This window comes from Falco biarmicus, chromosome 5 (genome assembly GCF_023638135.1).
Source record: "Falco biarmicus isolate bFalBia1 chromosome 5, bFalBia1.pri, whole genome shotgun sequence".
NCBI classification, from domain to species: Eukaryota; Metazoa; Chordata; class Aves; order Falconiformes; family Falconidae; genus Falco; species Falco biarmicus.
Genome location: NC_079292.1, coordinates 26,078,594 through 26,102,307, shown reverse-complemented (window position 1 = coordinate 26,102,307; position 23,714 = coordinate 26,078,594). Strand labels below are relative to the sequence as shown.

The 23,714-nt window shown below is 37.0% G+C and overlaps 1 protein-coding gene across 4 annotated transcripts in view; it reads right to left on the bottom strand.

The window, feature by feature from the left end:
• Window positions 1-23,714, bottom strand: part of PCLO (piccolo presynaptic cytomatrix protein) — a 402,702-nt gene that overhangs the window by 67,242 nt on the left and 311,746 nt on the right. For 3 of the 4 annotated variants that reach the window (XM_056341741.1, XM_056341742.1, XM_056341744.1), the window contains exons 13-19: window positions 21,003-21,214; window positions 15,911-15,961; window positions 14,860-14,990; window positions 13,208-13,234; window positions 9,412-9,505; window positions 3,479-3,550; window positions 646-826 (exon numbers count right to left, since the gene is read on the bottom strand). In XM_056341741.1, the coding sequence (XP_056197716.1) occupies window positions 646-826; window positions 3,479-3,550; window positions 9,412-9,505; window positions 13,208-13,234; window positions 14,860-14,990; window positions 15,911-15,961; window positions 21,003-21,214 (768 nt within the window). Of the gene's footprint in view, window positions 1-645; window positions 827-3,478; window positions 3,551-9,411; window positions 9,506-13,207; window positions 13,235-14,859; window positions 14,991-15,910; window positions 15,962-21,002; window positions 21,215-23,714 lie in introns of those variants that run through there. The other variant, XM_056341743.1, reaches the window with a different exon arrangement.

The window sequence follows — 23,714 nt, the reverse complement described above, 5'->3', positions numbered from 1 at the left end:
TCACTCTGAGGCTCTCATCTGGAAGCTACTTGGGATGGCTTTTGCTTTGGTATGACATACACTGTATTTTAAGTGAGCAACTGGCCACCAACTACTTAGTATAAAAAAAGAGAGATAAATTTATTGGAGCCGAGATTAATTCTGCTTTTGTAAACATTAGTGTAATTCTACTATATCAGCTCTGCTGATTTCCAATACAATTGAGATATGCTACAGCCCATTATCATAGACTGGAAATGCATATGCATCATTATAGCATAATTTTTATTCTATAAAATATTAATATTAGATTTCCAGAAGATAAAATGCCATAGAATATTTAAGAAGCATCAAAAATTTAAAGCTAGATATGTATTGAATTTGGCCAGGGCTACCAGAAAAATGAAAAGGTCACAGAATCTATTGTAGATGTGCAAAGCACGTAGAGCTTGTAAGCTGCTGTTTTAAGGACACATTTACTCAGCAAGCTGAGTGGCACTGATCAAGCCAAATTAAGCCTTGGCTCCAATGAATTAATCACATTTTAAATAAAAATGTATACAAACTTAATAGCAGTAACTTTATTTTTCTATTAGAACATATGCAGCAAAGTTTTCCCATCATCTGGGAAAACATTTTGTATCAGGTGCACCAAGTCATTCCTACCCTTGGAGGGGTCCGGGAAGATTCCATGACTTCTGCTTTTGATGACAGATGGTTTTGGAGATTGCTGGCTACTCTGTCCAGAGTGAGATTTCCCATGATCAATGTTTTCACTCTGCTCTTTCAGAGGGTACCACCGAGGAGTGTTGTCAAGCTGAGAGATGCTGGATAACTCGATTAATACCTACAAATAAATCAAAGTATAATATATGGCCTCTATCTGATCTATTAAAAGTTGTGTACAGAAGAGTCTACAGTTGCATTATCAGAAGTTGCAGTCAAATGTAAGAAGTTAAGGGTATAAGGCTGTATGCTGACAGATTCAGGACTCTGCCCATGCTCTGACCTCACCTGATATAAGCCAGCTATAATCCCAAACCCACATTTGTTAGCATATTGATAAGTCTGAACTAAATAATTCTTGTCAACAAGACCTCAGTAAGGACTATGAGCTTAGAATAGCTCCATACCAAGATGGCTAGATAGTTGAAAGGGTAGCTTGTGAGCATTAACTTGAAGATTACACTGAAAAGACACCTGTCATTCTGCCTCTGTATAGACATATTTTATAGACAGCAGGGTGGGGTTATTTTCGCCCTTTTTCCAGTGTTAGTAAAGAGGCAAATAATTTGATGTCTGTTTTTAATACAGTCTTCAATAATATGAGACTGGTCCTTGTTGATTCTTTAAAAAATCCACAGGTACATAATTTGTAACAGAAAAAAAAAAACCCAAAACAACAGGGATACCTTTGCTTTTCACTAAAACAACAGAATTCAATAGGCCATTTAGGCCTCAAAACTTCACTGGTTAAAAAAAAGAATATGAAAGGAGATGCAATGGCAATGTGGAAATTAAATAAGCAGCTTGGCTAAAAAAACCCGTCATTGTAGCTATAAACTGCTCTATGCCATCTGCACTGCTAGCAAGAGTTCTGTGAAACTTCTTTTAAAAACAGAATAAGTAAAAAAAACCAGTGAGCACTGGGGCCAATAAAGACCATTCCTCCCTTAATGGTCTTGCAGCTGAGAGAAGGCCAAGAGAGGTAAAGTAGTAGAATCATCATAGAGTCTTGAGTGAAGGAAAGGACAGAAAGTTCCTTGCATTTGGCTCTAAGGTGACAGGATTAAAGCTAATGTCAGGTAGGGACGTTTTAAAACTGCCAGACAAATAAAGCGTGCAATTACCTCAAGGAACCATGTCTTCATCAGTTTATTACTAGTCCCTGAATGAAAGAAAGCCTCTTTGAGTTTAGGGATGGGGAAGTCTCTTCACAACTGATTGTTTGCAGAAGGTTTAAAGCCTTTTTTCTTTCAGCCTCATAGGCTGTGTATGACCTGGCTTGGTCTTTCCGGTTAGGTCTATACTTAATCTGAACAGAGGAACTATTTAGCATGCTCCCTGTTGTGGTTTTTGGTCATAGCTTTGGGAATGACTGGAAGACATTATGGTTGAGGATTGTTCCCAACAGGCTGTATAAGCTGGGGGCTCTGATTTGTAGGAGAAGAGAGGTCACATGCCATGGATGTGAACCATGATGTGCCATGTGCCTTCTGGGGCATGCAGGTGGTGCTGGCCCTATTCAAGCAAGTCCTTAGGGCACAATTTGGATATCCCATATCTGATGTTGTGGTGCAGGATTACTCTGAACATCCTGGTCCTGAAATACACTGGATCGTCTTGTCCGTTCCTTTTTTCCATGAACAAATTTTTTTATATTTAAGTCTGAATGATCTAATAAATAAAATAGTTCTAGAGGTTGAAAATATTTAAAGGCAAAATTTTAAATCTTCCTCTAGGAGCAGCTGCTGGAGCATCCATTTTCTAAATGTCATAAATAATAATGATGTAAATATTCAGTAAAGCCGTGCATTTGGACAAACATGCTGAACTCAACAAGAATACTGATGGATCATGCAGGAAATAAGTAAACATGTAGCCACTTCCTATACATTTATTTTAGTAATTGTTCAAATAGTGACACTGATTGCTCAGTTTTGTAGTTACACAAAGGGGAACTGGAGCTGAACTGAGCACCTTTTTCATGAAATCCAAATGCAGAATGAGCAGAGATACTCAGAGTTACTCTGTATATGAGCGTTTGATTTTCCTGAGCTTCTGTTTCTCATTATAATCCTCTTGTGCAGTAACATTTTTAATTACTTTTTTGACATTGTAGCTATTGCTGGTAATTACATATTATACATGCGTATATTTGTAGATTCACTTTTAAAAGAGAGAGCATACTTCTTCCCATGATCACTCGTCTCATTTATAATTAATTACAAAGTTTTGCCTTCAGTCATACTTTGGTAATGATATTACTGTTTTGTAGTATTAAAAATTAGACCTTGATCAGCAAGAACAAATTACTTAGACTTGCAGATACTTGTGCATGTGCTAATTTATGGCTTGATGGCAGATTTTAATCCTTTAATCATTTTCAAAGACTGATAACCTCCTCAGCCTTCCCATGTTATGTTAAATTCGAGGCAGACACCTTATCAGGCATAATAAGAATTCTCCATTCAGTCACTGTGAAAGATGTTACCATCTCAGGCTCAAAAAACCCTCTTAATTTTCAGTGAAGTAACATTCTGTTGAGTCCTGCGTGAATTTGTCCACAGTTTATCAAGATAAAGGGAAAGTATCTTTCATGTGTGAATGAATGAAACCATGGCCATTTGTTAAGAAATCAGCATAAAAAAGTGATGTAAAAAAGGTTTTACTTAACACATGTACTGTACCTTGCAAAAGAACAGTTTCCAAACACCAGTATGCAGTTCATCAGCTTTCTAACTAGTCAGGGTTAGAGAGGAGGAAATAAGATACTCACTTCACCGAGGAAGTCATTCGAGGAGAATCGATCATAATCCCAGACAGTCACTTCCAGTGTTTTCTTTTTCAGCTGTAATTTAAGTCAAAGGATAATCAACCCCATTGCCATCATAAACTTCAGATCAAGTCTTTTTGGTGGCTTCTATTCATTATCTGCTCCTTTCACCCTTTTTCACAGTGACAGCTAGGCAGCTTTTGTCCTCCCATCAACCTTGGTCTCAGAAAAATAATTTGGGACTATTACTTGTTATCAAGACAAATGGACTTCTGCTTGGCCCTATTTTAGGAAATTCCACAAGTTGTTTTTGACAGAATGTGCGTCCATTACAACAGCCAAACTGATTTTTAAAGCCCAATTTTTGTATTTCTGTAGCTTTTCTCATCATCAGGTCTGAATTGCCTAAACGCAGGCATTTGCCTCAAGTACCTTTGAGTGTGAATTTCAAATATATTATTTAAAATACTCTGTTTACACAATCTCATTGCTGAAGACCAGGCTTTAATACCCCCAGAATTCAGTGCAGTCAATGGGACTTTGCAAGTGATCCAGGCACGCAGGACAAGTTGCACTGTTAAAGATTTAATGACAGCCATCAAAACTCATTATCAACAGACCTTGTTAAGCATGATAGCTCAATCTGTGTAAGAAGGCATTCTTCTTACAGGCCACAGTAAGAAACAAGCACGTCTTTTTATGACAAGATAGTGCAAGACAGACAAGATGTTGACCAAAGTAGTTGACCTTATTGGAAAGATTGACCTGAGTGTTATTCCAGGGGACAGAGAGAGAATTCATTACTGGTGGTGTATGCTGGAGCAAAAGGCTAGCAGGTGGCTGGAGAGGCAGTAATAAATTCATGTGGCTTGACAGGACAAAATCCTAGGGCTATGGGATGTCTACAAAGTCAGGCTGAGAAGTTGTAAAGTGATTTGTTGGACACTTCTAAGCATTACTAAGAAAAACAGGACTCTTTTCACATACTTGAATAAAAGAGGTTAGAACCAGAAATCTGATGTGGTAATTGAGGTCATCATCCTAACAAAAGCAACATGTCACTCACTGCTTTGACTAATAATTGGCTGCTTGGGAAAAAGGGACAACCAAGGATCAAGTCAAAATTGTTCAAAATTCTAAGCTACACCATTTACTGTACTTATATATATTTTTTTTTTTCCAAGAAAAGCACTGTTTGTTATTTACCCCCACTGCCCCTTGGCTTAATGCAACACAGATTCAGACAGTTCTTAACAAAGAGATAAAATTATAATTTAAAGGCAATTTATAGTTATTATGTGCTCAGAATATCTTCTGCTCCCAGGTAACTTTAGAAAAATAAGCAACTACGCAAACCCAGTAGTTTGAAAAACAAGTTTAAATCAGCATCTCCTGGAAAATCCACATAACAGGGAATTGTACTATTTTTAGCATCCACAATGTACTCTTTAAGAAAGCAACATGACTTGAAAGCTAAGATTAAACTAAAAATATTTGAGAGCAATTCTTTAATCTTTGTTTGATTCCCACATAATTAAGCAAGATACTTCTTAAACATTTTCTTTTAAAAATCCTGCAGAAATTAAGGAAAAAGTTAACAAAAAGCTTCTGTTTTGAACATCCCTTACAGAACATTTGTAAAGTTCATTCCCCTAACTGAATAAAATTCCTTTTCTTTGCTGTTTCAAGACAGTATCACAACTGCGTGAAAAAAGAACCTGAAAAAACGAGTTGAGCTGCCTCTGGTACATGCTACTTCTAGTTTCCTGGGTAATGTAATTTCCTGCTAGATGCTACACTAAGTATATGTATTTTTACCTTTTAAGAAAAGAGGAATAGCATAAATACTTTTGGGAGGACATGTTATCTTCTTGTTTCAAGTGCTGACTGTGGCCTAAGATTTGAAGGATTTTTGGTGCAAAGGGGAAAATGGAATATTTTCAAGAAGCTGCAACCCTACTTTGCTAGCCTCTTCGCATTAGCATGATACCAAAAGTATGCTGAAAACTTGCAGTACCCTATATTTCTTTGAGATATCTATTTTAAGCCTCTTAGTTTAATAAACCTTTAATAAAATATTATGACAATGAAAAAACATCAAAAGAGCTTTATTAGGTAGTGTGCATGAAATAGGTTTCAAAGAGGAAGAAAATTTGCTTTTCTGAAGATATATTTATGTACCACTATTGAAGGCAAAGAACACTCAGTGGCTTGTGATTTTAAAAGCAGCCACTATACCATCACAGCAAAGTAGGGTTCTGCCTTACATCATCCAGTTTTAGGTCATGAAGGCAGAAGTTCAGATCCCCGTCAGGAATTTAACCTACAGCAATACTGAAACAGGTTGCAGAAACCCACTATCCATCTGACCATGGCTTTCTGCAAGGAGGCCATGTATCGGCAGGAAAATGAGAAAGCATTCCTAAAAGAAGGAGAGCACCTTACATGTTGTGAACCTCATACAAGCACATTATGAAAAAAGTGTTACTAAGCTGCAATTAATTTCAGACTTTGCATTGTAGAAAAATTAAAAATAATAATTAAAAAAAGAAAAACAAAAAAGAAAAACCTACTTAAAAGCATATTACTGCATGTGAACTCCAGTTAGCTTTAGGCTGCTGTGGACAACTGTCATTTAAAGAAAATGAAGGAATATGCAGAAACAGCCAACATGAATAATATTTTCTCTTACAAAGACGTAAACACCACACATACAGAAGTGCCTGCTTCTTGTTTTAAATGTCTGGCGATCACTGGGTGTTGTTATGGATAATTCAGGTCTGTGTTACCAAATATGCGTTACTTGAAATATTTAACACTTATTCCTTGAAAATCTCATACATTTGTACAAGGTATTTGTACAAGGAAAAAAATATAAGATTGCAGTCTCAGTCAGGGTATTTGATGAGAAGAAATTAAGGTGTTGTATTAGATCATGCAATATACTTATTTGTGTTGACATTCATATTTAACATTTTATTGTACTCTATAGTGCTGTACTTCAGTATGTGGGAGGAGAAAAAGACTTTTTGCTAGGACACTTAGAAGCTTACTTTCTCTTGTCCAAGATACTAAGATGTAAGTACCAACACCTTACTGATTCATAAGAAAGCTCTTCTTACTTTTGGAAATAAGACATAGGTTCCTACCTCACTCAAGAATTTTGAAAATAATTACTGTCTCTAAATACATTTCCTTCAATTTAAGGACATGACCTCTAGCTAAAGCTATTTGCTTTACCAAACTATATCAATGATTTAAGGAAATACTCTTATTTGCTTTCTGACAAGTAAGAAACTGAGGCAAAGCCACACCTTATATTGTGGCCATACATTATACCAACAGCCTGACCAGTAACAGAACTTATATCTTTTACCATCTTCTCTTTAAATCATTCTAATGCTTTCTTTCATGCTTTGAGTAGGTATTTGACTTGAGTTAGTAATTATTATACAGTATCTGTAGTGTGTGTGTACTCAGCCTTCCTCTCAAATTGTAATTATCTCCAGTTTATTACTTAACAAAAAGCTGAAATTACTAAATATTCAGTTTAATTTATTTTCTCTCCAACTGTCAAAGTAGAATTTTTCACATGATAAATCTAATCATTCCGACCTTGAAAAAGTCTGTTTCATTTCAAAGAGTGATCTATTTCCCATAATTATTTTCACTTTAATTTCAGCTAGCTATGAGAGAGAAAAGGAACATGAAAAATTTTACAACCATCTGAAGTCTAGACAGTGACGTTAAAAGGACTATGTTAGGAAATATTTAATAATACTTATTTGCTGTCAGCAAGCAACCCATGCTTTGATGAAGCGAAAGAAATGTTTCTTTGAATAAATAATATTTGTAAAGATTCATGAACTTATGTTAGGGTATGACTGCTAACTCTGTATAACTTAGTGTATGATGCAGTTTTGCTTGTTTGATGATCAGAACATTCATTCTCAGTCTGTCACAACTATCTTGCATTTCTCTTTATATTCCTAATTGTTTTGAAATATCCATTCATGAGGGTTATGAGTGCAAACAATATACTATTGCATGGTGATAGTTATTCAAACTGTAGGTACTTATCATCAGCATGGATTTGGTGATTTAGAAACGTGCTTTATTACATATTTTCAAAGTCAGGGCATTGAATTTTATAGGGGAAGAATCACCCACACTGGTATCGTAGCACTAAATACAAGCCATGAAAAGCTGTGGAAGGAAATACTATTCCTTGCACACACTTCTATGTGATAAGAAGACAAAATATACAACATATGTGGTGCTCAGATGAAGCTTATACACTTACAATCATTAGCACTGCATAACAGTCTCAGAGGAAGGGAAAAGGAGGAGATTTGCAAATAGAAAGCAAAAGTTCAAAGAATTCAGCCTGTGACCCAAAAGCAAATTTCATCAAATAACAGTTAAGAAACCAACATCAAAGATACTAGGATATTTTCTGTCATAAAAATCTCTGTCCAAGAAATCCTAGACTAAGATCGTTATCTAATTTAGAATCACCAAACAGCCACCGTATATCCAATACTCAAGCACTCTTAATTACAGCTCTGTAAAAAGTCACAGCAGAACCCGAAAGCAAATTAAGTAAACTGAAGAGCCTGTCTTAAATGGAAAGCTAAGTTTGGAAATAGTGCTAAGACTTACTAAACATTTTCACAAAACTCAGAAGACCTAGGGTTTATATTTCAGCTAGACAAACATGTCAGTTTTTCTTTTTCTGATGCTTTCACTGTCAATGAGCTACCATTGATGCAAGCCCACATGAAACAGCATGCAAACCCCAGGAAATAGTAACCACAACATATAACAGGGCACCTCTGAAGAAAATGTGAGCTACTGCCTGTTAAGTTCCGATGTGTTGACTGCATGAGCCACCATGCCAGTCTCTTTGTGGGAAAGGTCTTCCTCCAAGGAAAAATTAACAACTTAATCTGTGTTCCTCTCAATGAACAAGAAGAATGAATGATGAAATTTTAAGTTAGGAAGATAATATTGAGGTCTTGGTGCTGTGTTGGAGAAGTTTATTAGAAGCACTGGGAAATCTATTCACTAAAGAGTCTGGTTATTCTGGGCTGTTTTAAGAAGCACTGAAAGATTAAATGGCATTGAAAAATGAAGTTGAAAGTATCAAGAACAAAACACTAAGAAAGGCAAAAAGATTTAGGACTGCATACAGATCCATTATTCTATAAAATATACTTCATAATTTAAACAGATAGACTGATCATCATTTTTCTCATTATGTCTTTTTGAAATGGTAAAAAGTCCCTTTTAAAGAGGAGATGCAGAAAAAGGGTACTCAATTGCTTCATACTGCTTCAGTGAACCCTGCAGGTCAGTTAGAGTTAGGAAGCCACCAAGAAACAGAGAATGTTTGCGCAGAATTCTTTCCCAGCTGTGAGTTAAATTTTTCTGTAACAAGGAAATTAAATAACTTCTAAATTTTTTTCAGGTGATTCATATTTCAAGCCCATTGCTGTAAATTACTAAACCAAAAAATGTATCTCTCCATTCTATAAATATTTTTTAATAAGACCTGTGTTTTGTTTGACCTTGCATGGCTTTTGGAATGAAGAGTGACAGTGATTTCTCCATTTGCTTCAGAAACGTGTCTTAATTTATTCCCTCCCTCTATTTCATTAGCATTTTTGAAATTGTCACATCTGTACTTATGACATGGTTACAGATTTAATCCCCACAAATCACCATTTTTATGAGTAGAAGGGACAAGAAAAGAGTATTGATATAGTAAGCTCTATCAGCAGCAAGGAAATAGTTCCAAATTTCCCCTAAACATGGCAAGATTTTACAGGGGTTCACAGAACAGCCAGTACCACTGCTCCCTTCACAGCAAGCACTGCAGACCACACAAATAATGAAGCAGCAAATTGCACTGAACAGTACTACCAGTCACGCACCTGCTCCATGGAGATATTTTTATAAATGACTGTCTGATTCCACTCAGGATTCAAGCTTTTCTGTACGTACTTAGTTCTCCGCTTGTACTCAGCACTGAATTTAAACAAAGGAAGGAAACATTACATTAGCAATCTTTTGTTTGTTTCAATTATAACACAAAAAAAACCCACCCACAAAACAAAAAACAGAAAAAGAGAAAGCACTGCATTTCCCATTTCTGCAACAACTCAGAGGTTACAAGAGGACAATGACAGCCTTTGGTTTTTTTTTTCTTTAGCATGCTTTCCTGATGCGGTCTTTTACAACATCTTCCGACTCTTCAGCAGGTTAAGCTCTGCCTATAATCATTCCAACATAAAGCATGAGTCAGCACATGCATATATGCTTTGTTCTCTCATTGTCGGTGTTGGGGTCTGGTTATAAATTGAAGTGATAATGCACTGACTACATTTCCAAGACCATTCTCCTATTAGCACTTGAACGTAGCACAAATCCTTTATACTTATATGTTGCAGCCTCTAATTACAGAAGGCCATCTCACAAGAACATTTAATGAATGCCATGGGGTAACTAATATCCTGTTAATGATAGAAACACTAATTTCTTATTGATCCTGTTCTCTGCCTATACTTCTAACTGTACTGGAAACAAACATAAAAGTGCATCAAGCTCATGATTGTTTTTATCAATAGCCAAGAATAAAAAGTTTGGCTGCATAATCTATTTTTAAAAAGAAATGGTAGTGCTTTCGATTGTACTCTGCATTTCCTGAGTATGGAGAAAGCAATTTACTAACCTTTAACAGAATATGGATTCAACTAGCTCTGTGAGCTTTGATGTCAGATTTGCTTCCATTCCAATTTTAATTTAGTATAGATTTGAATGGACATCTCAAAAGAGCTGGGTGGGAGAACACGAGAAGTTTTAATACTTTGAAAACCCAACAAGATATAAGGTAAAGAACTCTTTTTTTTTTTCTTTTTTTTGCCTGTCTGCAAGTGAACTGCCCTTTCTCTTCTGTTCAAATCTCTCATAACTTAAAGGACTTACGTGCTGTATCTATTACTAAATTAAATGTGCCCAGGACTGTTCCCCAGCACTAAGGCCAAATGGCACAGATGACCTGTATCTGCCCTATTAAAATCTTTTATGGTTCCTCTACATTAATTTTTGGTAGTGTGCTGTTCCCCTGATTCTCACTTCTGACTTTCAATTGAACTGTGGTTTGGTTCACACTGTGGTATGCTCTCAGAGCGAATGAACTAAATTCTTTTCTCATGAGATTAACTTAGAAGATGCACTCCAGGGACTCATTTAATCAGCTAGTCATTAATGGTGTACCATGCATGGTACAAGACTGGAGCAGGTCTGAATTGAGGTTATGTAAAGGATGCATATTTTACTGACGTGTATGTCAATGTTGTGTCTTTAGCACCAAGATTTTCACTCTAGAAACTCAATTCTACCATGCAGTGCTCCTGTAATTATTCTGGAGTGTCTACTGCCTTTTTTTTCCAAAAGGGGGTAGCCATATCCAAGCTGCCTACTAGACTGATATCTCTCTGAAAGAGACTTGCAGTTATTTTTGCTCTTAGTTTTTGTTTTACTCATTCTATGTAGTTCCACTTATTTTCTTGCAAAACATGGTATCCAATGTCTTCCAGTTTATTGAAAAATGTGAAGGGCATTGGGACCCGTGAAACAAAGTATCTGCCCACCTCTGCTTATGAGAAGAAAGCAGCAACTCTCCACAGTTCAATCAATTCTATCAGCCACACCATACATTGGTGTATATATACAATTATATTTTTTTGGGGGGGGTGGTGGGTGGTGGGGTGAGGCAGGGAGGGGAAGATTTCTTTTTACTTACTTTCAGTAAGAAAAGAATGAATTAAAACCTAGAGGGACCAAGAGCATATGAAAAAGAAAGTCACACAAAGTTATTTCTTTGCATATCTTGGGAGGAAATCTGAAATACAAAATTGGAATCCTTTTGGAAACTAGATTTTGATGGCAAAACCTGTTCAGTAATGCACTTGAATTTTTTAAGCACCTCTTCTCCCACTCTCTGATCTGATAAAAGCATCCCCATCACTCAAAGTATTAATGAGATTTAACTGACCCATATGGAGACATGGGACACCGGCAAGCCACGGCTAGGTTAGCGGTATCTCTGGGCTCACAGTACTCATCAAATGCATGTCTATTCTGATCAGCTATTAACTTGTCCAAACTCCTTCTACACGCAGAGTAACCCACTTATTTCTTAACTAAGCCAGGATAGTATTATATAGTTTGGGCCTGTCTAAATGCCATATGATCTAATGGTTTTAATGAACCATCTTTCTTTTTGAAGAAAGTGGGAAAGGACTATTTGAGCACTCAGCCAAGAAAATGACACTAATGACATTCCCTTTCCTTGCATGGATTTCCTTTCCCACTATTACAACTTCATCACCTATTCAAAGTTTCTGATTCTTTTCAGAAATATGTGAGACATGAGTCATGCAGTGCTGAATTTCAGGGCTGGCAATGACAGAAGGTAAATGTGTTGTTAACATGGTAACTCTGGAGTATTTTCAGTGAAGTCCATAGAGTGTCTGGATCTATACTGGCAAGGGTGGCATTAGCCCACATTCCTGTAACCTATAGTCTGGATCTGTTGCAGAGGGAAGCAAGAGACCTTGGCCACTTCTGAGGCGGTGCAGACCCAGGCTAAGTTGGATGACAACTGAAGGTCCCTAGACCTCTGAAGGGAAGGATCTGGCACATATATTAAGTTCATACCACAGATGCACCTTTCCCCCAACAATTGTGATTAACAGATGGGGATAATTTAATAAAATGCATTCATTAAACCAGTCTATATCTAGTGTGAAATAATTTGCACTTGAAATTCATAGTATGCTGTGTGAAAAGATACAAACTGTATTACTCTTTTCTTTAGCATTTCTCTACGCTTCCTTAATGATAGTTTATTAATGCATAATACAACTGCAAGTATAATGAAAAAAGTGTAACAAAATAGCTGCATATAAAATGTGTAAGCACATTCATTACATAAAGAAACAGACTGATAATAGAGAAGATCTGTTTATTGAAATTAATTTGTTGACTTGTTTGATCAGGTTTCTACTTTTAAACAAATTTGGAATTTGGGGTGAATTACTATGCTTATGTACTTAGCCTGGGCTGATACTGGCATATCTTGAGCACGAAGGTTTTGCCCTATGTTTCCAACTCCAGGACAAACAAAGCACTAGTCATTTTAATAACTAAAAATTCAACTTTGTTTACCACAAATAACTATTTATGTGGTCAAAGAGCTCTAAAGCTGGCTGGGCAACTACCTAGAATTATACCTAGCTTTAACATCTATATACTGTGCAAGGTATATAGAGAAAAATACTACATTTCATTTCCAAAGAATGCCTGTTCTTTGTAGCAGTAACACCATTCAGAATCTTGATACAAGTTCACAGTTAAGTATTTTTCAACTTTCAGTGAGTGAGAATGAAGTTTTAGGTATTTCTGAACTAAATTCCTCCAAACATCAAAAGAAATTTTGTCATCAGTGTTTGGCCCTAAAATATTACTGCATTGATGAGCATTAATTACTTGTTTCCAGTTCCTTCTGACCTGGAAATGGGATTAATTAGAGAATGAATAGCAAAACCATGCTGCAATTGCGTTCCATTGAAACTCAGGAGAAATCTTTAGCTTAGCACGCAGACTGATTGTATCATGCATGCATACAAAAAGGAAAGAATAAAATTGGAAGATAGTACACTCTACCTTGCATTTTGGACAACCATGACTTGTCTGCATACCCAGCATTTACAGAGTTAGGAACATAGAGGAAGCGGAGTGAGAGAAAACGAAAGCAGAGATGAAAGAAAACGTGAATAATGGGTAGTTTGTAGTATAAGAATCAAAGGCAATAGAAGCATTACAAAGAATAAGAAGTCCAGCATAGACTGAACTACAGGTAAAATATATTCAGTAGCAATTCAAGTTTCTGCTTTCAGAAGCAAGTTTGGCACTTTTGAGAAGCTCTCCATTTTCCTTATTCCCTAAAGCTCCAAGTTACATGCAAAACCATAACAGTGCCATGTTTTACAATAATGAACCCAAACAAAATTAAAATCCTAACTCTTCATAACTCAGCAGCAAGTTTAAACCTATAGTTGGATCTGGCCTAGACCTCTGCAGGCCAAACATCTCTCTAGTTCAAAGTCTTGTTTCTACATCAGTGAATTTACCTGCAAACATTCAGTGAGATTGATTTGACAAGTATTTTACAAGTCTCTTCGGTACAATAAGCCCCCCCTCAATATTTAGGAGCTGTTCCTATTATATTCAGTAACAATTTTGGGCCCAGTGCCACTGAGCAATATTGAATGCTGTATATCTGGAATTTGCAAGCTATAAGAGCCTTTAGCTGTTCGATTCATGTGCTTTTAGTGGTGCTTGCCCATGTGCCAAATGCTGAACTGAGACCTAAGCATCCACTTTCCTCTTACTTTGAATAGAACAGAAATACAGATTTTTAGTTCCACGGTCCAAGCCTAAGAGTCTTTTAGGATAAATGTGATTACACAAGCAGAGAAGTTTGAAGGAATTTCTCTTTGCAATCTAAGGTCTATTCCATCACCTTAATTTTAGATATATCTATTGTGCCACAGAAGTCAGTAGGATTATTATAACCATGTATACTTATGCATATGTATGACATTCTGCAACTTTAGAGCACCAAAGAAGAGTTTTAATATTGCTGATATGGAAACATATGTTCTAAAGGAAACGCTAATGAGCTATTTGTAATTACAGAATCTAAAGAAGCAACGGTTTGTGAAAAAATGATTAGTGATTTGTATAGTCATTAGGTACAAAATCACCAGAATTTCTAAAACACATATTAGCTCTTAAAAAAAAAAAAAAAAAAGTCTTAAAAAATCACATGGAATGAATGTTATCTGATTAGTATTTCTCATCTTTGGTATTATACTACAATGCTAAATTTATCTCAGATACTAAAATTCTGCATATTTGCAAATCTGTCCCAAATTCTGAACACCTTGAGCTGAAGCAACAATTCATTCCATGTTAAACTTAACATGTAGCTTCCTATATTACAGAACGTATTACATATATTTAGTATGTTTAAGTAGAGTCTGCTGTTCTTTTAATACGTATTTTTGCATGGATTAGAAATTTTAAAAGGAAACATGAAAAAAAATATTTAAATCTTCAGGAATGATCATGAAGTCCCTGAGGTCATTAGCAAATTCTCCTGGGAATAGGGTCTGGCTCTCTATTAAAAGTCCACCCTTTTTCCTGGTGTTTCACCTGGACCTTCTATAGCAGTAACTCAGTTCTGTTTATTAGTGTCAAGTAACAAACCCAAATTAAAAGAAAATTCAGGGTACAATTTCTCCTACACTTACCCTCTCCCTGGAAGAAGGTAAACTTTAACAAAGGGGTCTGAATAGCCATTGTTGTCTCTGGGAGCAAGGTTTCTTGCCTGAAGGATGTGGATGATAAGGTTGCCAAGGTGTTTGTCATAGTTGATTTGAAGCTAGAGAATGTATTAAAACACAGTAAGATTATTAGTTATTTTTACTTCCTAAATGATTCAATACCTCTACTACATCCTTTGAATAAAATGAGTTTTAGAGCTTTACTTTAGCTGGAAACAAACACATTTTAGGAAGTTTCTGTCTCTCTCTCCTGACTTGAATGAGATGCTAGATTATTATGTTTGATCTTGAAACAAATTTTGCTTTTAAAGTCTGCCAGCCTTAGTCAACAAAACAAAAAAAGGAAATATCCATATTGATCTATTCAAATGCTGGAAAAAGCAAATGAAATTTGAACTCTTTATGTTATTCTGAGCAATAGCCAGCTTACTGAGTAGGAATTGCAGAAATTCTGGCTACCTAGAGCTTAAGCCCAGGAAGGATATTATAATACTATGAAAAGACTGTTAGTACTAGTATAGGGGAGAGGGATTAATTGAGGAAAAAATGACTGAAATCTATAGGAAGTTGGGCTTCCTTTATTCTGCTGCTCTCAGTTCCACCAATTTAAAAAGCTAGAATAATGTCAGTTTACGTAAGAGACAACTACAAACTTGGCATTACATGGAAATAAACACACTGCACCATGAGAAACCCACAGCAGTCTTTGCTTAAATGTAAACAGTCTGGAAATTTCTGTAGTAAACCGCAATAAGTTGCCAAAGATTAAAGATTAGAATGAACTTCACTACGCTTTTAGCCCCTTCAGGAACAGTAGCATTTTCCATTCTATCTGTTTGTATCTCACAAGCCAACAATACAGAGGCAAAAATCAAGCACTGACTTACATTAGTGACATTTCAAAGGGCTGGAGTTGAATAAGAAATCAGTTAATGGAGACTGTTTTCTGCAAACTTATTCATCGGAAAAATACATCCAGCAGCAACAAGAACGTGCACAGTAGAAACTACATATTTACCTGAATTTCTCCAGTGATTGGATGGGAAGCAGACTTCGTAGTTTCTGTGGGCTGCCACATTAAAATACATAAATAAATAAATAGGCACACACTTCCAAATATACACATATGCATATTGGAAATAACAGATTTTCAGTTAACTTGTCTTAGAGGTATCATTTATACTGCTGTATCACCACGTTTTAAAAACTGTTTATCTCCAATTTGTATGCTCAAAACGAATAGTTAAGATATTTCAGCATCACCTAAAGTCCAGCCCAGCCTTTTTGATCACCCTTTGTGCAAGTATAGAGTCAGACAACTTAAACACCAAAGTTTTTACAGTCAGAGCAGGTTGGTCACACAGGGAGGCATGGGGAGAAAAAGACATATAGCATTAACCCTGTCTAACGGAAGTGAATGCTGCAAAGAGAAACCAAATACCATGTCAAGTACAAGACGGCTGTATTTCTATTGAAAGGCAAAAGTTACACTAGTTTAAATCAAGTTTAGGTGAAAGCAGGTAGAAAGAGTGGAAAGAATGGTACTAAAACTGATGGATGTGTATAAGTGGATCTCACAATTGCAAGCCATCTTGTAAAATATTTTTTGCTTTATTCTGTGTTTTCTGATCATCAGTTCAGCTACAGCACTTCCCATTCTTCCACACACTTTGGGTGACATGACATTTAAATTTTCTGCCCTCCCCTTTACAATGCTGTCTAATTGTGCTTGCTCCTCTCTGTTCTTTTTCACTGAGCTTCTCTAGGTTGCTGACAAAAGCCATAAAATACTTGGAGTCTTTATTTTTCCCCTTTTCTTCCCTCCTTTTTGTTAGTAGTTGGAAAGTAGTATCACTTGCTTCAAATCCTGGGCTCAGAAATACGCTGTTTTGCTAAATGGTGGTGCCCTTGAGCCACCCTGGACCTACCTCCAATCTGCAAGCCATCAGTCAAGAAAGAAAGCTCTCTCTGGTTCAGTAGCAGTATTTAAATGTTTTTGCATTCTCTCCACACCTGCTTCCTTGGTTGATGCAGAAAAAAAAAAAAAAGGATGCAAACAAGGACAAACTTACTGTTCTCTGAAGACTGATCTGGAAGTCAACTTTTCCTATTTTGCCAGATGTGACCAGCAGTCTGACATACTAGTCTTTGCAGTTAGGATTTCCTTCACTTTCTGAGAAGAGTAAACCCCATCTGCCTCTCATGTGCTGCTATACCCTCCAAAAAATCCCTTAGCGATTTTCTCAGGATGTTGGCCATGAATTGTTTTGACGTAGGCCAATGCAGAGCCCATGTCTCCTGGACCAGAGCATGAAGTTAAGGTGATGCACTGCCTTATTCAGGTTTGCAATGAAGAACATCCCCTCAATTACTCAGATCTGCAGACCAGAACTAACCAGAAAAATCCCAGCTAAACACTAGCACAACATAAATACAGGAGATAAACAGCCCAGACCTGCCCGTTAAATAGTTGTATTCACTGTCATCTGTCACCTTTTTTTGTTTTGTGTGCTTCAACTTGCCTTCTAGATGTGTTCCTTTATGAACACAAGCATTTTCATGGGGAAAAAAGAAAAGTTGATTTTTCTGGAAGTGCATGTGCCTCAAAATATTTCTCATGGAAAATTTTAAATCAGCTTTTCTTGCTACCTTACAAAGCTTTTAAGGAAGTGTCATCCCTCTAACAGCTAAAGTAGGTCACCAACTTATAAAATGTTCTGAATCTTAAATGATATTTTAGATTGGTAGAAAACTACTCCTAAAACTTGTTTGGTCCTTGAAAGAATATTTAAAGACAGAATTGCACTCTTTCTGCCAAAGACACAGACCTATCTAAGCATCATGCAAACTTTCAAAGTAGGGCTTAAATGGCTTATATTTATTATACTTTACCTCTACAAATGGATTTTATTACATTTTAATAGTTCCGACCTCAGTCTGTACTAGCACAGACAATGCTACAAAATAACATGGAGTTGGTTGTGCTGTGACTACCAATTCACTGCCAGATAGATAAATGCTCTAATTTTTCAGAAGTTTGAACAGTAAAAATAATGAGCTCATTCACTTTAAATATCATGTAATACAGAATGTATTAGTATCAATACTGTAGGAGTTCAGAGAAAAGGCAATGGGCATGCTGAATGGGACTTCCAAAGGTGGTTAAAGTGAATTTGCCTTTAGCCATGCAGTTACTTTGCTTTCATCTACTTGTCTGCAAAAATAAATGTGTATCGTTACATTTCTATACCACTGTTAATTCTCTGTATTCATTTACAACACTATGAGTCAGTATATTAAATAGTTTGTTTTCTCTCTGATGTCAGCTGATTTAAAACTGACCGTGAAGAACTACCCAAATATTTCAAAGAAACATGAATAATTTAAGCTGAACGAGACCTCTCAAGGTCATCTGGTCCAACCCACAGCTCAAAGCTGGGCCAGCTTTGAAGCTGGATCTGGATTGAAAGGCAGAGATGCAAATAAGTATCTTTCTTTATCAGGGAATCAGTGAGGATTAATTTGAAAAGAAGGGAAATTATTTCACTGCCGACTTCTCTAGGAGCTAAAGGAACTGAGGATTTAGAAAAACGATCCATTCTTCAAGATACAAAGATACAATTAAATGCTTCTATAGAGCATTTATATCCTGGATGTAACCTGCACCATAGAATGATCATACATTTACATTACAAAAGAAACAGGTCTGCACAGGGTATAGTGAACTCAAGTCTCCCAAAGGTTACATCTCTCCTATGATGGCTAATCTCACTTCATTCTAATTTCTTTTGATACTCCCTGCATGCACTCACACACACTGTCTAAAAGCCAGTGCTTTGTAATGCCATCATACCTGCCAGAGAAAGCTGTCATGATCATGATGTGAAATTTGTTAATGTCAGGCTCTGATGCTATGCACTACCACTCTCTGTAGTAATGGGACAAAGCATTGGCACTGCAGGATCTCCTACAACACTTCTGGCGTGTACATTCTATACAAAAAAACTTAAAAAAAAGAAAAAAAGATTGTACTTGCTAAAAATAAGAACAGTTGCAAAAACAAGATCTAGGCAGTTTGGATATTTACTCTGCCATGATACTTCGGCAAGGCTGCAGCCAGCTTAGAAACGCCGTCAGCCCAAGGCAAAGAGCCATTCCAGAAAGGATGAGCAGTAGCGTTGTCTTCTAACAGAGATCAACACCATTATAAACTTGGCCTGCAGTCAATGAACAGAAACTATACAAGTCAACAAGAGCTACGGCTGTTATGAAAGAAATGCCTCTCAATTTGATTTTCTGAAAGAAGCAAAGAATGTTTTAAATATTTACCTGATTGGTTTTGACTTTTGCATCCCCTACATAAAGGTATTAATTTTAATTTTTTTTTTTTGTTTCATCTTTATAAGCCTCCAGCTGAATTTTCACAAAAGATTACTAAATCCTCTGTGAAGCAGGAAATTAAATTTACATATATAATTTTAGGTGACCTGCTACAGTGCCAAAGCTAGGAACCCAGTCTTCTCATGTGGCCAGGGAGGGGCACCCCTCCAGGATACACTGCACATCAAAGATTTATGGGTTTCTATACACTGTGCAGTGAATTTAGGGGTGTGATGCATTCAACCAGATGAACGGGGTTTCAGTGTAGATGGTGACATCTGTGCTAAGAGCCCTGCCCTCTCCCTTCCATGTAGTGCATACACTTTAGTGGCAGGTTTCATCCAGTCTCATGAACTGTACTTCAGAAGTGGTTTATTCTCACTGGCAAACATAAAGCACATGGCAAACTAGTTCATATGTAGATGTATACAATACTCAGAGTAAGGTGTAAGGAAACCAACTATTCATCTGATGATTAAGCATTTCTGCCAGGTCCCTGATGTTACATGCAGTGAAGCTCAACATACAGATTTAACTTGTGCACCACAGACCTTAATTAGTTCATAAAAAGTCCATGGGAATTGTGGCAAGACAGAATTACTATATAAAACAAACAGATCAATAAATACATTTATAGTTTTTGCTAAATTGCTGGATGAAAGATTTTTGTGTTTCCTCTCACATGAAAGCTATGTAAGCATATTGCAGAGCTATCTGAAATGAGCAGGCACCGTTTGCTGATTTTGATTTGTACAGTGCCTAATGCATTTGCAGTTCAAGTCACAGTCACGGCTTCAACAGCACAAAAATATAAACATAGCAATAATGCAGTAGGAACCTGACAGTCCCAAGAAGGAATAAAGATACAGATAAATAAATACCTAGAAAGAACCCTGTTTGCAATGTGAAGCTTTGCTTCCAATAGTAAGACAGTGAGAAGCTGGGTATTCAGGATAGCCATCAGCTTTAGCTATCTTGCAAATTACTTAAGCAAATGCAGTCTTCGCAGAATTGATTTTCACTTCAGGTGTTAACTTTTTTGACACAAAATGCAAAAATGTGACAGATGACATTATGATCTAGTTTTCAGTTTCAACTGTGAAAAAATGCTACTAAATTCCCACTTTGCCCTTTCCAGGTGTGCAGGTGGGTGCACAGAGAGAAAGAAGTTCAGCTGAGAAATGGACAGGACGTGTCAAAGAAAATGACAACTCATGCTTAACAAGTTCACTGGAACTAGCTAGTGACAAAACACATTTTGATGGTAAATTTATTTTGCATTCTTTCCCTGGTTTTCAGAGAAACGCTTAATATTGCTATGATTATGCATAGCTTCTAACACTTGAAACAGTAGCTTAGTGCAGAGAGGGAAATTACAATCTTTGGAATATCAGCTTCTCCTGTGGAACTAGTACCTCACCATCATGTAGGATGCACTTCAAAAGCAACAGCAAAAAGAATGAAAAGGGCAATTATTTTCTTTAAAAACAATAATATTAAGTTTGAGAAACCTGTTTGCAGAGAGGGCCTAATCTTCTATGACCTTGGACAAATCATGTAGTGCCCTTTCCTTGTGTCCAAACTCTGTATCTTAACAGTAATACTCATCACTGTCGCGGAAATTAATTCATCAATATGTGCTGTGATTTCTTGCTACACTAAAGAAGATAAATACACAGTTTCTTCTTGTCATCAAAATGTTATTGCCACATAACTGAGAAGTTTCTTACCTTGCTGCTGTGCCGCTTTTTGCTCACTGAAGGAGAACCAGGCTGACCAGGGCTAGGAACAGCACTGGAAGTGGCAGAAGTGGTCCCAGAGTGAACATGAGATCCTTTTTCCACTCCTGAAGAAGCAACCAGAGGCGACTGCTGTAGAGAAACCTTTTGGAGCTCTGCAGCCAGCTGCTTGGGATCAACCCCTGGTGACTTCGCTTTATCTACTGGATTAAAGTAAGAAAGCATAGTATTGATAATCACTAGCACATTCAAATCCATCTTGCCACAGTACAGGTACAGGATAATGATCTTTATAAATTTTCATGTCATCTGCTTGTAGACTTCGAAGATGCAAAAGCCAAACTACAAAAGATAGATGTCTCCCCCACAACATCAACATCCCAATTCCAATCTTTCTACTCAACACTGTCAACTAGTGTTACTCACCTCACAAGCTTTTTGACAAGATTATTCTCTAGCAGAAGAAAAATAAGCCTTGCTGATCATTCTGAATCATACTGGAGCAAATTACAGTTTTCAAGACTGTCTGTGCTAACTTCCACTGTTTCGAAGTCCAGTTTCACCAAGTATCTGAACTTTCTTGTAACAATCTTTAATCTCAACTTTTTTTTTTTTTTAAAAAAAATCAATTAGCCATTCCATAAAACTGAATTCTGCTCCTGAAATAACTTATACAAAAATAAAGAGAAAAGAAGATCAGAACTTCAATGCCACAAATTAACCAAGGCAGAATAAAATGGAAACAAATGAAGAGTAAAAGCCCTGACTCATCTTTCCTTATTACACACACCTATGTAAGGCATCTGCAGTAGGAGTCTGATTGCCCTCTCTACTGCCCAGGAATGACTAAGGAAAAATTAACTTTTGTAGATGGCAATCTCCATTTAATAGAGAAATGAGGTCAAGTAAGTTCCATCTGTGCTTTAAGTGTGTAGAGTTAAAAGGATACTAGGCTCGTCTTGCTTCCCAGGTTCTCAGAAGTATGAGAGGTTTAAAGCAATACGGTAGCCTTACCCTGCCTGCTAGGCTGTATCTGTTTTTAATTTCTAGAGGGAATGGAGATTGTTTCTTTCCAAAGCACAGTCTGCAAAACCTGAGGTGATGGCAAGAAAGACTTGGCTTGGTAGCCAGAAGGGACTCTGCTGAATTCCAGCTCTGAAACCACTAGAAGATTCCTAAACTAGGAGGAAGCATGCCTGCGATAATGTGGCAATTTACTTTTATTCCTGTTCTTTCCCATTTTGAGTTTTCTCCGTTAATAAAAAACACTGTTTATTCTAGCTTCTATCCTTTCAAAACCCAATTTCTGTGTCTATGAATGCCTTTGGTGTTTTTGATCTGCTCACTAAGAAAAAAAACCTGTGTGTAGCTCTGACTCAAAGCTCTGTCAGACTCAGTGTTTGCTTTCCATTAATACCAATACCATCCATTTTCAACAAAAGGTAGCTTAGTAGTAAGTATATTAATAGATGGGAACAGTTACATGGTCAGAAAATGGAGGATTTAATCCAGGTAACTTGTGTTCTTATTGATAAAAGAGCAGCCACAAAACCACAGAACTCAGAATGGACCCATGAGATGCTAAGTGAAACATTCGTAATCTGCACTGAACTTGCTGAAGGGCGGTATTACTGGTAAGATTGTGGATTGTGGTTCAGACTTAGGTTAGTTACAACTAATACCACAACTGGAGCCTGCGGTCATGGTATTGACCGAACAGAAGAGAATCCCCCCTAAAACACTGCCATGTTAGAAGTCATGTAACAAAACTTCACACAAAGTACTTCCTATTGCACCCCTGTATCTTAGTAAATACTGTCTTTTCATCACTAATAACAGGCTGAAGTCCTGTGTTAAGCTAACATAGGCCTTAGGACTTGTGTGTTATTTGGACTTGCTCCAGTTTGCTAGGAGCTTTGTTTTAGCTTGTCTGGCTGCAACAGCAATTGTCTAATGACTGGATGGCTATGACCTTAATTTGTCTGAGTTACATTTCACCTTGTATAATTATATGGTATGAGGCCTATTCTTAGCAATTTAGAAATATATAAAGGCACAACAGTAATTGCGCCATGCAGACTGAAGTATTTTTGACTTCAGATTAATTTGCAGCTTATAGGAGCACAAACTTGGGGTGACAGCAGTGCTGCAAGGTTTGGGCACAGGACAATAGCTGAGGTCCCAAGGATACCAGCTACTTGCTGGTCAGTTACTGACACTGATGCAAACTCAGGAGCTCGGCAAAATAAATTTTAGGAGCGACAGAATGAACAAAGAACAAGAATGCATCACATGTAAAGCGTACAATATCCAGTTAAGTCATATGCAATGCAGAGCTACTGACCACTGAGGAAAGAGCCATCTGTGCTAGAAAACACAGAAAAAGCCCCAAGCAGATCCTGAAGAGGAAGGAATCATCAACATCATCCACCTCCCAGCAAGGAGGAGTAAAACACTCTCACCAAAACCATCACTCCCAGCAAATTCCTCAGGACACAGTCAATTTGCCACAATGCCTCAGAGTGAAAGTACAGCCTGCAGGGCCCAGGGCATCTGCCAAAGCGGGACATTTGTGGCACAGTTTTCTGTGGCGTGTAGAGTTGAAGGGGTAGCTAGTGTGAGGTTTTCCCTGGCTCCCAAATGTTAGCTGCAGTGTTGTTACTGATATTTCCTTTGTATTAATTAGTGTAGACTCTGTAACTA